This window comes from Bicyclus anynana, chromosome 6 (genome assembly GCF_947172395.1).
Source record: "Bicyclus anynana chromosome 6, ilBicAnyn1.1, whole genome shotgun sequence".
NCBI lineage: Eukaryota > Metazoa > Arthropoda > Insecta > Lepidoptera > Nymphalidae > Bicyclus > Bicyclus anynana.
This window is the reverse complement of record NC_069088.1, coordinates 14,487,761-14,502,536: the sequence shown is the minus strand read 5'-3', so window position 1 is coordinate 14,502,536 and position 14,776 is coordinate 14,487,761. Positions and strand designations below refer to the sequence as shown.

Sequence of the window (14,776 nt, the reverse complement as noted above, 5' to 3'; positions counted from 1 at the left end):
CAACTACAAAACCAGCAAACAGAGATACAAAAAGTTAAACTATATTTATAATGAAAAAATAGCTGATTTGAAACAAAAATATACTTACTAAATTAAATTAACATCATAGGTGCTAGCTTCTGATCAGTTTGAAGGCGGTGCCAAGCTACTTTGAACCATTTAGCTATTTATAGTCTTTTGTCTTCATAATCAGACCCCTAATAAGAGTCACTACCCATCTACATGTAAAACACTTATTAATACTCAAGCCCAAATAACTGCTGTAAATCGTTGAGGAGTTCCCTCGTCTGTGTTTCGGCTTTATCATAAAACCGACTCTAGACCTTCATAAAATTCTTGTGTTGTAAAGTATTTGATGAAAAAATTTACAGGCACACTCTCTGTGATTTTCCAAAGTTCTTCTCGATTTCTCCGTGAAGTCATCATCAGATTCTGTCGTGTTTCCAGAGACACGACAGTGTACTCTTCAAAACAAAATGATTTTTAAAATCGGTCCAAATGTGATGGAAATATCGCTAGACATGCATAAGAAAAAAGAAAGGGAAATGCGTTTATTTCGAAATTATGCCACATATTATCACAATATCACCAGGTCATCCAGGACAATACCCTGAGATGTCTGGTATAACCCATATATAAGATAATTATTTTGTAATTATCTACATAATGGATTAAAAAGAACATTTCCAATGGATATAGATATTTTACATACATATTATATTGCATTCTGTGCAAATAAGAATGTTATGCTATTTACAGCCGAACCTCCTACTTTTTGGAAGTTAGTTAAAAATTAATCTTTCCATTAGGAATTATGCTCATTACATTATTACAATGCTGATTTTTGTGGTTTAACAATTCTTTTTTTAATATATAGATACTTTAATACATACGCACATAATGTAATTATTCATGTCAAGCAAATTAACGAAACAAAAATACCTTGAGGGATTTGTGAATCATGTTTCTTAATTTAAAAATTAATCTCTCAGACCATTAGCATTATGACAATGATACCTTTTACATAACTGTTATTATACGAATTTTACCGAATTTTGGTCTCAGTATCATTTGAACAGAGCCTGTGATATCCAGGCATACAAGACTAAAAATTTGTGGATCCATACTCCTTAAATAGGTACGAGTAAGTACAGTGACCAATTATAGAGTTTGGGTGGCGGTGGCTATGGAAGATAGTAGGGTTTAAAGGTCCAGCCCTCAAACATTTATGTATGAGATATCATGTCCTTGTACCTTAGCTTTGCTCTTGGTCTGGCGACTGGAAATATAATTCTTCACGGTATTCAGTAGAAAATGTCTTCATTTATTTATTAGCGGACGCCCGCGACTTCGTCCGCGTGAAAATTGATGTAATCTTTTAACCTCTAGTTCACCTATTTCTATTACTATTCATATTTTAGCATATTTTATAAATTTTTACAAATTGAAACATGCTGGAGTTTCAATGCAAACTTTCAACCCCTAAATCACCCTCTTTTGATTTTATTTTCGGGACAAAAAGTGTTCTATACTATAACCTTCATCGTATTAAGGCCTCACATCGTGGCAAGTTTAATTTTAATTTAATTCAATTCGGTCAACAAAAAGACGAACAGACAGACAAAAAATAAAGATATATATTTTTGGCTATCGATTATATTGTAATGCCCACCAACTAAAATTTTTAAAATATCTTCTATAGAATTCGAATTGTACCTGTTACAGTTATAGACAGAATAGTGGTATTATAGACGTTAGCTTTTAGCGTAGTCTGTTCTGTGGTATAGATAGATTTATTTACGTTCTATACTTTTGAGAATGTGGATCCTTGAAACCTGATACATTCAAACCATTAAATTTTCCACAAACCACCATTCCAAACTCCATAATTATAGTACCTACTGTTCTTACATGTGGTAAGCGTAGTATGGAAGAGGAACCATATTTTTTAAAATCTATTTACATATAGTACACAAATTATTCAACAAAATTAGTAAACATATTATTATTTGTATTAGCCACGTTTGGAAACCGGATGTGAAAGTGTAAACTACCTTTTAATATGTATAAATTAAACAGATTTTTTATACTCAGAAAGACATTGAACAGACAAAAATATTTAAGGTATGTATGATATGTATAGTAAATATTCGTAGATTATTATTTATACGTTATAGACTATAATGCCGTATAAATATAAACCCTTATTAGTGATAATAAATAAATGATAGATAATAAAATAATCACAGTGACATATTGCAAATTTTTTTCTTTTATTTTATTTATTGTGACGGCCTCCGTGGCGCAGTGGTATGCACGGTGGATTTACAAGAAGGAAGTCCTGGGTTCGATCCCCAGCTGGGCCGATTCAGGTTTACTTAATTGGTCCAGTTCTGGCTGATAGTGGTGGGTTTTCCACCCTAACGGCAAAGACGTACCGCCAAACAATTTAGCGTTCCGGTGCGATGTCGTATAGAATCCGAAAGGGATGTGGATTTTCATCCTCCTCCTAACAAGTTAGCCCATTTCCATCTTAGATTGCATTATCCCTTACCATCAGGTGAGATTGTAACTTGTAAATGATAAAAAATTGAGGCAAATTAACTGTAGATTGTATGAAATTTAAGTCAAGTCATAGCAATGTGTTGTTTTGTCAATTCAACCAACAAAATATTGCAAGATTTTATAAAAATTAAAGTATTTTATGAAATATTAATCTACTAGCACAATTGTGAATGGAGTAGAAGAACCAATAAAGCCCTGGAAGAAGATACCTGGACCTTTATCTTTACCAATCATTGGACAAATACTTCATTTCCTTCCAGGAGGTAAATACTACATACACAATACTTATGACATTGTTTGTTTGAATGCTATTATTATTAATTTGAATATTCATCATCATTATCATCATCATATCCGCCACTGCAGGATACAGGTCTTTGGTAGGAACTTCCAAACATCACGATCGCATGCATCCAGCAAATCCCTGATGTCGTCAGTCCACCTGGGGGGGGGACCGACCAACACTGCACTTTCTCGTGCGGGGTCACCATTCCAGCACCTTGGGACCCCTACGCCCATCGGCTCTTCGAACTATGTGCCCCGACCATTGCCAGTTCAGCTTCGCCGTAACTTTGGGTTTTCTGTGGATCTCCTCACTTCTGATTCAATCACGTGAAGATACTCCTAGCATAGCTCGTTTCATGGCCCGATGTGTGACTGCGAGCCTTCTTATGAGGCCCATAGTATATTTGAATATTCAGATATGGTTTTTGACTTAGATCCAAAAAAATATCGGCCTGTCTGTTTCAACGAAAGCTTAAAGCTAAACTTGAAATATTTTAAAAGAACAATGCGGGGGCTTAAGCTTTAAACCACCTTTTCTGAAAAGGCCTGTATCCTGCAGTGGGTTTAATAGCATAAGGTCATAATGACGAAAATAACAAATTTTATTGGTACTTTAACAAACTGCATGATTATTTTAAGGTTGGCTACATAAACGCTCAATTGAATTACAACAATTACTGTATGAAAACTATGGGCCAATTGTAAGACTAGACGGAAATCTGGGTTTCCCTCCAATTACTTTTCTCTTTGATCCAGAGGCTGCTATAACAGTAAGTAGTAGTAAGTCCATAATTAATTTGTATGCAAACGTTCTTTTTTGTCTTGTCTAATCCTTTCTGAACACATTTTACAGCAAGGCTTATACGAGTACATGCGTAGTATGCATATTATGCGTAGTAGTATGTGTTTTAAATGTCAAAGCTATGTATTTTTTGATTCCGGAAGTGGTCGAGAAGGAGGAGGATTCAGGAGAAGTCCTGGGTTTGATTCAAAGCACAGATCAGTTAAGAATTTTATAATTTCTAAATTGGTCCAAATCTAGTTTAGTCACAGAACACAAGACGCTTTAACAATAGTGGTAGGCATCGACCATGGCTAGTTACCGGCAAAGACGTACCGCCAAGAGAAATAGCGTTACTTATTGTTACTACTTCAAAAAATTTATTTATTTTAGCTCTTTCGCAAAGAAGAATCGCTTCCTTTTCGTCCAGGTTTCGAATCTCTAGTATATCACAGGAAACATTTTTACAACAAGAACGTGGATGATTCATGTGGAGTTCTTTTCGAGTAAGATTTTATAAAAGCATTTTTAACTACTAATACTTACACATAGGAGTCTTATCAGCTTAATAAAAAAGTGATATTTTTTTATGTGATGGAATGCCAAAACCAGTAATTTTTCCTAAAAGTTTACAGATTTATAACTTCTTCGCTTGAGTATTTGGTCACATTTTTGAACGTACTTGTTCCAGAAATTCTTTCTTTAAAGTTTAACATTATAAGTACACACCTAACACCTTGTTTTGTATTTACAATACACACTAATAGGAAATCTCTCGTATTTGGAAGTCGGTACACAAGTCCTATATATCCAGTAATGGCAAAAAAATCTTTGATTTTATTAAAACTCTCATCATCGGCTAAGTAATTAATCATTTCTTATTATTCTGCAAAATCACAGAAAATAAGATGTGCGTGTTTTTTTGTTAATAAATATTTTTCTTCTTAGTCAGGGAGAGGATTGGAAGAAACTCCGATCTTTGGTGAACCCTGTAATGATGCATACAAAAACAATTAAACTTTACACAAATGCTTTGGCGGAGGTGGCAGATGATATGGTTCATAGGTCAGTTAATTTCAGTGGTGGTTATATATTTAAGTTTTAAATGTGTTTTGTTACATTATAATATGAAACCTATTGATTATCTGTTTACAGATTGAAATCTAAACGTAACAAGCAAAATATGATTGAGACAAATTTATTCAATGAATTAAACCTTTGGGCTTTAGAATCTACCGGTTTAGTGACGTTCGGAGAACGTCTCAACTGCCTTGATCCAAATCTATCAAATAATTCTCCTGCAATGAAATTAATAAAAACACAGCAAGAGTCTCTTTGTATGATAGAAAAGCTAGACTTTCAACCAAGCCTTTGGAAATATATAACAACTCCTGCGTACAAAAAAGGAATTAAAACCTTTGATGATAATTTAAGGTAAAATAAGTACGATTTCTCTTTAAAATAATATCACTTATGCTTTAAAAATATTCCAAAAAAAGAAATATTTGTGAAATATACATATACTTTCCCCTTGAATTACGTGAAAAATCTGATCTCCATTTACGAGGGCCAAAAGGACATTAACCAATTGAGGCAAACAAAATATTATATTCAAAGTACATTGTTATTTTAAAGCCCATTTGGGTCTAGTGCATTCAGTAATTCATCATCAATAAAATTCATTAAAATATTAGGCACTTTTACTGGTACCCTCTAGTTTAGGCGCAATGATAAAATCTACCGGTATCTGGGTATGGCAACAGTCTGTGAGGAAATAAAAACAATTTCTAAAGAGGATCAGGTCTGGTCTGGTGATAGGCATTTGGCCGTGGCTAGTTACAACCCTAACAACAAAGACGTACTGTCAAGCAATTTAGCTGTCCGGTACGATGTTGCTTAAAAACCGTCAGAGGTAAGGTTAGGATAAACTTGTACCTCTTCCAAGTAAGCCGGCTTTCATTTTGGACTGCATCATCACTTAATATCAGGTTAAGGGCTAACTTGTCAAAGAATAAAAAAAACTATAAAGCCTACTGTCGGTAGCGCCGCGAATCAAGCGCCTGAAGGGAGTTGACGTGCTCGTTCACTAGTTGACGGCAGAGCTAATATTCCGTCAGAAGCTGCCTTAATGTCTAACGACTGACCACAGATGCAAAGAACATTATTTTTATTTTTAGATACACTTGGTTTTTTATAGACAGAGCTATACAAAAGCTTAAATCTAAGGAAGATACAAGTGATGAAATCAAAGGCATTTTTGAAAAAATATTTAAAATCGACCGTGATGTTGCAGTTACTTTGGCTAATGATTTAATCCTTGCTGGTGTTGACACGGTAACTTTGTTTAACAACAATTCAAATCATGATCATGAACAAATATCTTTTTTGTCAAAATATTTTATGAAGTATTTTTTTTCAGTCTGCTAATACTTCTTTGGGGATTTTATATCATTTGGCGGCTAATCTAGAAAAGCAAAATAAATTAAGAGAAGAAGTATTGTCAAAACAAACTTCTACATATCTTAAAGCTTGCATTAAGGAAGGAATGAGATTATATCCTGTTGTTGGGGGAAATTTTAGAAAAACAATGAAAGAGCATGAGGTTCTAGGGTACAGAATACCCAAAAATGTAAGGTTGATTAGGTTATTCTGAAAAGTTAAGTGGTAATTATTATTATTTTCATATAATATTCCTATTTTCAGATGGTTATTATTCTAGGTAATCAATATTTATGTTCGGTAGAAGATCAATTTCCACAACCGTCAGAGTTTATACCAGAAAGATGGATTGTTGATAAAAATAACCCTCTTTACTATGGCAATGCTCATCCATTTGCTTATGCACCCTTTGGATTTGGAGTTCGGAGTTGTGTAGGTAAGTGCAGTGTATGTCTAAGAAATAAAATAATCGAATGCTATTTATAAATAAACAACCTAATACAGTTCACCTTATTGTTTTACAGGTCGACGTATCGCTGATTTACAGATCGAGATGTTAATATCGAAGATAGTTGAAAATTTCAAACTAGATTGGATTGGACCGCCACCAAAGCGTACACGAAGAAGTACTCTTAACTACATTCTGGAGCCATATAATCTTGTATTCAACGATATCTAAAATTTTGGTTATTGATTGAAACAAAGTTATGGTTACGGTCATAATAAAGACTTCGTCCACGTGAAAATCGATGTTCAATTTCAACCCTTTCGCCCATTCTATTTATATTTACGCATGTTTCATATATAATAAATAGTCCACTAATCATTTTACAAAAATACTTAGCATTGTGATCTTAGCACAATGCTAAGATCATCCAGAATTTCTGCCATCATGACTACATCGTCGGCAAACCGTAGTTAAGTGATATATTCACTATTGATGTTGATGCCAAATCCGTTCCAGTCTAGAAGCTTAACGTTTTTGGCAGCAGTTTTGGCTTTGGCTTCTATAGATCGACCGTAAACGATATGACAACACCCAGAAGATGTAAGTATATGACCGGTGATAGGAACAGATATATTTCGGAAAGTAGGAGATACAGTAAAAGGACTCCGTTTTGCTGTAAGTAGACACGCCTGCGTTTTGGTTGCGTTGTCATCAATCCATATTCGGCTCACTGCTTAGTTCGAGTCTCCTTTCAGAATGAGAGGGGTTAGGCCATTAGTCCACCACGCTGGCCCAATGCGGATTGACAGAATCTACACACGCAGAGAATTAAGATAATTCTCTGGTATGCAGGTTTCCTCGCGATGTTTTCCTTCACCGATTGAGACACGTGATATTTAATTTCTTAAAATGCACAGAACTGAAAAGTTGGAAGTGCATGCCCCGGACCGGATTCGAACCCACACCCTCCAGAATCGGAGGCAGAGGTATCCACTGGGCTATCACGGCCCTCTCGTTGGTTGCGTTGAGTTGAACCAAATTGGCACTACCCCAGTCAGAAACTTCTTTAAGCGTTCAACTATCGCCTCTTCTTAATTTTATTACTAGTGTATACCTTGATCAACAATCTTATGCACGCCACTGGGTACTCGTATAACAGTGCATAATGTATGTGGACCTTGTAGCGTATTATTGAGATGGCTTTTTTAATCTTAAAGATAATATTTTATATTATCTGAGTGATTAATTTTTATTAATCACTCAGATAAGTATAAATGCAGTATCTAATATAAACAATAATACCTAATATACTTATATAACATTATAACATTACCTTGCACATATGTTTTCTGTGACATTACCTACCTGCTATTATAAATACATTCCAACTTTTTATCAGTATCAGTCATAAGTCAGAATATATAACTGATATTTATAATAATTCTTTTTATTCTATATTCTAAAGATACCTTGTACGTACATTTACAAACCGTATCATAAGATAAAATATTACAATTTGCGCTTATTCAAGTTACTAATAGCAGTAGTTGAAGTAGGAAACTACAACTTTAACTGGTTTTTGTTTTATAAACAAGTAACAATATACATTCAAAGGTCAAGGGCATTCTCAAATTCCCTACACGGAGTAGGACCTTACGTAAGTTGTTTAAAAAATATAGTCCAATTCCGACTTCTTATACAGAAGATACGTCTGTAACAAAAATAATGTGAAATTTTTAATTATTATACAGAATGTACAAATTAACGCGATTTTTTGTAAGCAAGGAAGTTTTGAACAAACAAAAATATTTCAGGTATGTTGTATATACTTACTATTATTTTTACGTAGTATTTGAAAACGGTTCAATAGATAATTTCTATTTATCACATCAATACAAAAAGAATTTTGGAACCAGAGAAAATTAGAGCAAACAGAAATAGCTGAGAAATTCACAAATCGAAATTGTTCATTTTTCAATAAAAATTATTGTCTCTTAGGATTATTTGTAGTGTATAAGTGTAGACGGTTGATTAAATTAATAATAATAAAAATCGCTTATAATGAGTTCAATTAATTAATTAAATTATGTTCCGTACAAGGGAAAGAGTTACAAAAGTATTAATTAGGTAGTCGGGTGTTAAAAACCTGTAAAATTATTTTGTTTTGTTACTATACTAATATTGTAAAGAGTAAAGTTTTGATTGTTTGTTTGTTTGTAATAAAAATGTTAATATTTTTAATGCCTACTCCTACATAATTTTTAAAGCAAGATTTACATAGGTCATCTTTGAAAAAGACGAAAGTCAGATTCGAGTATTTATTTTTTTAAATATCATTACTAGTACAGTGGTTAAGGAGGCGAAAGATCAAATTAAGCCATGGAGGAAGATACCTGGACCCTTATCTTTACCAATCATTGGACAGATACTACATTTCCTTCCAGGAGGTAATTTTGTTGCTGTACCTACTATATTTGTAATTTTAAATTTCAATCAATAGGTAACTAACTTTAAATTTCGATTTCCTATATATGGTTGTCGTTACCTACATGAATATTTTTTACATAGTTTTACAGTTATTTATGATATGGTTCAGTACCTATAATTTTCAACAAAAAAACACAATATTTAATTTTTTTTTGTAATGTAACTTTTCTGTAACGTGCTGGGCTCTCGGACTAATTACATAAGGACCATTATCGAACCAAAATTCACGAACAAATTTGCCTGTCGTTTTTTGAGGGGGACGAGGTAAACTCACTCATCGAAAATAGTTAACACCAATAAATATATTTTGTGTCGTTACATTCTTTACTACTTTAAATTTGATTCGCAATACACACACATACCTATAGTTTTAACACAAATTAACAAACACAACAAAGGACCTAGTGGCAGCTTGATACTGTTACTATCGCGTTAACGTAAACGCGATAGTAACAGTATCGAATTTCTAAGGAATTGAAACAGCGCCATCTAGTGGCACTACTGCACAGCTGTTTCAATTCCATATAAATTCGCGTTTACGTTAATGCGATAGTAACAGTATGAAAATATTGAAAACTCCCACTAGGCACACAGATCGTTACACAGTTTCTTTACTCAAAAAAAATCAAAAATCAAAAATCATTTATTTCATGTAGGCTCAGTTTACAAGCACTTTTAACACGTCAGTTGACTATTTGTAAAGACTCTACCACCGGTTCGGAAGGCAGGTTCTGCTGAGAAGATACCGGCAAGAAACTCAACAGTTGCTCTTTTGAAAAAGTCATACAGTATTATAATTTACAATAGATAACAATTACAATTTCTTATAGTTTTATTTCCTGTGTGAAGGTGGAAGCTGATCCAATGGCCTCCAAGCGCTTTTATCTTTAAGGAATTCATCAATGTTGTAGTAACCTCGACTAAGTAAATGTTTTTTAACACATTGCTTAAAGCTATGCATTGGTACTTGTAAGTTACTTGTAAGTATATTTATTTTAAGGTTGGCTACACGATCGCCCTATTGAATTGCAAGAGCTACTGTATAAAAACTATGGGCCTATCGTAAGACTAGATGGGAATTTGGGTTTCCCCCCAATTACCTTTATCTTTGACCCGGAGGCTGCAATAAGGGTAAGTGGTACGAGTAGTATGTTCAAATAGTTATACATCAATTTGAAATAATCTATACTAATTTATAAACCTGAAGAGTTTGTTTGTTTGTTTCATTAAACGCGCAAATCTCTAGAACTACTGGTCCGATTTTAAAAATTCTTTCAGTATTAGATAGTATGTATTATGAAACGAAGAAGAAAATATTGTACTGTATTGTATTGTATTGTACTACTTCTAGGGATACTTAATACTGTTTTACTATTCATATTCCTCTTTTGTCGTTAAAGTTAATAATAACACAACGCTTAAAATAGTAGGCAAAAAAGGCACCCATACCACAAGCTATGCTTGCTTTGAGGCTTGATGGCGATATGTGTATTTGTCTTATTTGGGAAAGTAAAGCTTCATTAATTGCACTGAAAATAATTTGTAAACACATTTATTTATTTGTTTCTTCATTTTAGCTTTTCCGCAAAGAAGATCCGCTACCTGTCCGCCCTGGATTTGATTCTATAGTATATTACAGGAGACATTTTTACAACAAACATGAAGATGATCCAATTGGGTTGATACTGGAGTAAGACTTTTTGAAACAGATACCCTCTCCTTTGGTCCCACAATCATGAAATTGGCCAAGAAGCAATGGCTTACAGCAGTAGTAAAGGGGAAAATCTGACAAGGATCGTAAATTTAAAATATACCATCACAAGTAGCAGACAGTCGCTATAGTAGGCTCAATGTCGTGATCTTTAAGAGGCCTATGGGATATGCCTCGACATGCCTCGGCCTCGGCAAAGACTTTTTATGATAAAATGAGTCAAAGATTCTCATAGACATTGTTTACCGTGCGAAGCTTGTACTTAAAAACCGGTTAATTTAATAGTTATTTTTTCATTTTAGTCAAGGCGAAGTTTGGAAAAAATTACGTTCTTTAGTGAACCCTGTGATGTTGCAAACAAAAACAATTAAACTCTACGCGAATGTCATGGCGGAGGTAGCAGACGAGATGGTAGAAAGGTAAGGATTTTTGTTTATATTTGCATAACTTTTGGATGTGTGGTGTGACAAGAATGGATAAAATAAGGATTGAGTATATAAGAGGAAGTCTAAAATTGGCGCCAATGACAGAAAAATTGATGAGTAGAAGGTTAGCTTGGTACGGACATAATTATATTGCGTAGGGAGGAAAGTCATATTACTAGAAAAATGTTGAATGTGCAAGTGGAAAGACATAATAGGAGAGGAGGGCAAAAGAAGAGATGGCTGGAGTGTGTGAAAGATTACATGTGTGTAAAGAGAGTGGATAATGAGTTAACGAGTAATAGAGACGAATGGAAAAGATTGACATAAGTTTTACTACCCCACTTAAGTGGAATAAGTCAATGATGATGATCAGCATAACGTTTCTTACAGATTAAAATCTAAACGCAACACGCAAAATATGATCGAAGCAAATTTATTCACCGAGTTGAATCTCTGGGCTTTAGAATCAGTTGGAGTGGTGGCACTTGGAGACCGTCTCAACTGCCTCGATCCAAATCTGCCAGATGACTCTCCTGCAAAGAAGTTGATAGTTGCAGTCCATAATTTGTTCAAAATAATGGAAAAGCTAGATTTTCAACCTAGCCTTTGGAAATATGTAACAACTCCAACATACACCAAAGGAAATAAAATATACAGTGAAAATTTGAGGTTAGTCGTTTGCAAGTTTCTTATTTTAAAATGGCTGGTTCGTTGCAATAACATAATTTATTTATTATATTTTGTGAAACTGATCAGTAGGTAGAATATAATACGAGGTTATTTTAAATTTTAGGTTAAATGAGTTTTTCATAGATAGAGCTATAGAAACGCTTAAATCTAAAGAAGAAACTAACGATAAAGACAAAAGCATCTTAGAAAAATTACTTGAAATCGACCGCAGTGTGGCGGTCACTGTGTCCAATGATTTATTGGTGGCTGGCGTTGACACGGTAACTAAATTAATATAAACAATTATACCTAAAATCTTGTCATCGTCATAACATTAACCTATTATCAATCACAAGTTTCGAATACAAATGGTTAAGGAAAATCCATCACGCTAATAAGGCAGGTGTTAGCACACGTGTGTGGTATTAAGTGTTTGACGGCCTTCGTGTCGCAGTAGTATGCACGGTGGATTTGCAAAACGGAGATCCTGTGTTCGATCGCCTCGGTCTGGCCGGTGGGAGGCTTCGGCCGTGGCTTGTTAACTCCTTACCAGCGAAGACGTACGCGCCAAGCTATTTATCGTTTCGGACGATGTCGTGTAGAAACTGATAGGGGTGTGAAGTTTCATTCTACTTCTAACAAGTTAGCCCGCTTTTATCTTAGATTGCATCATCACTTACCATCAGGTGAGATTGTAGTCAAAATCTAACTTATAAAGAACACAAAATAAAGCATTCTTCGCCGCACAGAATTATTTTATTAAGAATTTGCACATAATTCCGCTTAAGTTAATTAATCAGACTACGCTGCTAATAAAAATAAACATTCCGATAAAATGTATAAAATGTTTGTAAAATTTGTACTCTCAATGGCTGTATAATTATATAACAACGTATATTTTTCAGTCTGCCAGTACTACTTTGGCATTAATGTATCTTTTGGCCGCAAATCCAGATAAACAAAATAAATTAAGAGAGGAGATTGCGTTGAATGAAGAAAAAAATCCATATCTTAAGGCTTGTATCAAGGAGGCGCTGAGGTTGTATCCTGTCGTTGGAGGGAATTTCAGACAGACCACAAAAGAGCATGATGTTTTGGGCTATAGAATACCCAAAAATGTAAGATAACGCCAATAAGACTATTACAAATAGTAAAAATTGGATGATGTTCATTGATTATAGTCATTTATTTAAATTTTTAGATGAATATTATTATAGGTAATCAATCTTTATGTTTGATGGAGGAACAATTTCCGAAACCAAAAGAGTTTATACCAGAAAGATGGATCGTGGATAAAAATGACCCTCTCTACTATGGAAATGCACATCCGTTCTCTTATACTCCATTTGGATTTGGCGTTAGGAGTTGTATAGGTTAGTATAGAAAACGCTGAAGCTAATTATTTTGTATAAAGCGTCTCCAAGGAATAAAACATAATCAGTGCAATGACATTATTAATATTTTCTCAGGTCGACGAATTGCTGAATTGGAGATCGAAACAATCATTTCTAAAATGGTTAAAAATTTCAAGCTTGATTGGATAGGACCACCACCAAAACGGACGCGATATTGTGCTATAAACTATATACTTGAGCCTTATAATTTTGTATTTAATGATGTCTAAAACATTTTGTTTCATTATGTACATTATATACCTATGTGTATTGTATATAAAACTTGTGGTTGGTTTTATTTAGTTTTTTATTTTATTTTCGGTTGTATAATCCGTGATAGCCGAGTGGATATGACCTCTGCCTCCGGTTCCGGAGGGAGTAGGTTCGAATACGGTCCGAGGCATGCACCTCAAACTTTTCAGAGGAAATGTGCTTTTATGTCTAAACTAGCCAACTTCCCTACCCAACTCTCGTCAACACTGCATTAAAAGAATTTTCAGAATTAGTTCTGTAGATCCAGAGATTTATTAGATCCACTTATATTACCTAATATTACCAATAACTCTACCTCTCACTAATATTACCAAAAACTCTACCTCTGTATAATAATAGTAAATATATTGAACATTAATCTCTATTGAATCTCATTTATTTTTTACGTTGCACAGATTCAAAATGGACTGTGATATACCTACAATTTGCTCTTCTGATTTATTTATACGATGGTGATAGCCGATAGGAACAGTTTTTTGCTCCATCATGCTTGCCGGATAAAACCAGTAATTTATAATTATTAATTTTTACTTATGACATTGAAAATCTACACTTATCAACTTGTTTTCTTGTTTACACGAATGTTTAGTAGGTAGTTATTGTACGCGGCCTGTAAGCTGAATCCTATCAAAACATAAATGTGAAAATGGGAGCCAAATTCCATAACATAAATATGTGTCGTTATCAACAGAAGAAATTATATGTAAGTGGTTGCTATATATGCCAAATACTATAGATTATAGAACTTAGAAACCACTAAAGCTCATATCTTTATAATACAAATTTGTATCGGACTTATATCCGATTTATATAGTACTACCTTCTGATCACTTTGAAGGCGGTGCCAACTCAGTGATGCAATAACTCAAGTCGTTTAAATCATAAAGTTTTACAATTTTCAGACAGTTCTTTCCCGTGTTTCTTTCAGAAACGGCTTTAACTAATAAATCACTGGCTTGGAACCGCCTTGAAATTAATCAGAAAGTAACTCGTACGATGTTATTTTTCACTTTTTAGTTTACTTTCTGATTTTGAAGTCGGTTAAATTTTTTTATAATTTTTTTTTATTTTTACATTTTTAGTAGGTACTCCTGAACTAGCTTTTTTATGTTCTAACGTAACCTAACCTAATTTTAGATTTGACAAAATTTTTACTATTGAAAGAACAGTGTTAAAAATTAAGTGTTAAAAGAAATAAGAAACGCACTGTCCACCCCTCCGATTTTCACAAGTTCCCCTCGATCAATTTCTCCAGGATTCCATCATCAGATCCTGGTTTCCTTGTCATGGTACCACCGC

The 14,776-nt window shown here is 33.9% G+C and overlaps 2 protein-coding genes across 4 annotated transcripts; both read left to right on the top strand.

The window, feature by feature from the left end:
* Positions 1–1,202: 1,202 nt before the first annotated feature.
* On the top strand, positions 1,203–6,816 carry LOC112049195 (cytochrome P450 CYP12A2). 3 transcript variants are annotated; one of them, XM_024086992.2, is made up of 10 exons: positions 1,203–2,124; positions 2,725–2,828; positions 3,490–3,620; positions 4,025–4,137; positions 4,580–4,696; positions 4,787–5,065; positions 5,809–5,965; positions 6,051–6,260; positions 6,335–6,506; positions 6,595–6,816. In XM_024086992.2, exons 1-10 carry the CDS (start codon positions 2,063–2,065, stop codon positions 6,747–6,749), a joined length of 1,500 nt encoding a protein of 499 aa, XP_023942760.2. In that variant the 5' UTR covers positions 1,203–2,062; the 3' UTR covers positions 6,750–6,816. The 3 variants fall into 3 exon arrangements, with proteins under 3 accessions (XP_023942760.2, XP_052737948.1, XP_052737949.1); XM_052881988.1 differs by lacking the exon at positions 4,580–4,696; XM_052881989.1 differs by lacking the exon at positions 6,051–6,260.
* A 1,357-nt stretch (positions 6,817–8,173) lies between these two features.
* On the top strand, positions 8,174–13,502 carry LOC112049192 (cytochrome P450 CYP12A2). The gene is made up of 10 exons (XM_024086990.2): positions 8,174–8,332; positions 8,862–8,965; positions 10,006–10,136; positions 10,583–10,695; positions 11,019–11,135; positions 11,532–11,810; positions 11,935–12,091; positions 12,716–12,928; positions 13,012–13,183; positions 13,280–13,502. The coding sequence occupies exons 1-10, from the start codon at positions 8,271–8,273 to the stop codon at positions 13,432–13,434; spliced, it is 1,503 nt and encodes a 500-aa protein (XP_023942758.2). The 5' UTR covers positions 8,174–8,270; the 3' UTR covers positions 13,435–13,502.
* Positions 13,503–14,776: the final 1,274 nt, after the last annotated feature.

Coding starts and splice junctions, on each gene's coding strand:
- LOC112049195 (XM_024086992.2), top strand. CDS start 2,063: ATGTATAAATTAAACAGATTTTTTATACTCAGAAAGACATTGAACAGA. Junction 2,125..2,724: donor AACAGACAAAAATATTTAAG/GTATGTATGATA, acceptor TTAATCTACTAG/CACAATTGTGAATGGAGTAG. Junction 6,261..6,334: donor GGTACAGAATACCCAAAAAT/GTAAGGTTGATT, acceptor TCCTATTTTCAG/ATGGTTATTATTCTAGGTAA.
- LOC112049192 (XM_024086990.2), top strand. CDS start 8,271: ATGTACAAATTAACGCGATTTTTTGTAAGCAAGGAAGTTTTGAACAAA. Junction 10,696..11,018: donor CCAATTGGGTTGATACTGGA/GTAAGACTTTTT, acceptor TTTTCATTTTAG/TCAAGGCGAAGTTTGGAAAA. Junction 12,929..13,011: donor GCTATAGAATACCCAAAAAT/GTAAGATAACGC, acceptor TTAAATTTTTAG/ATGAATATTATTATAGGTAA.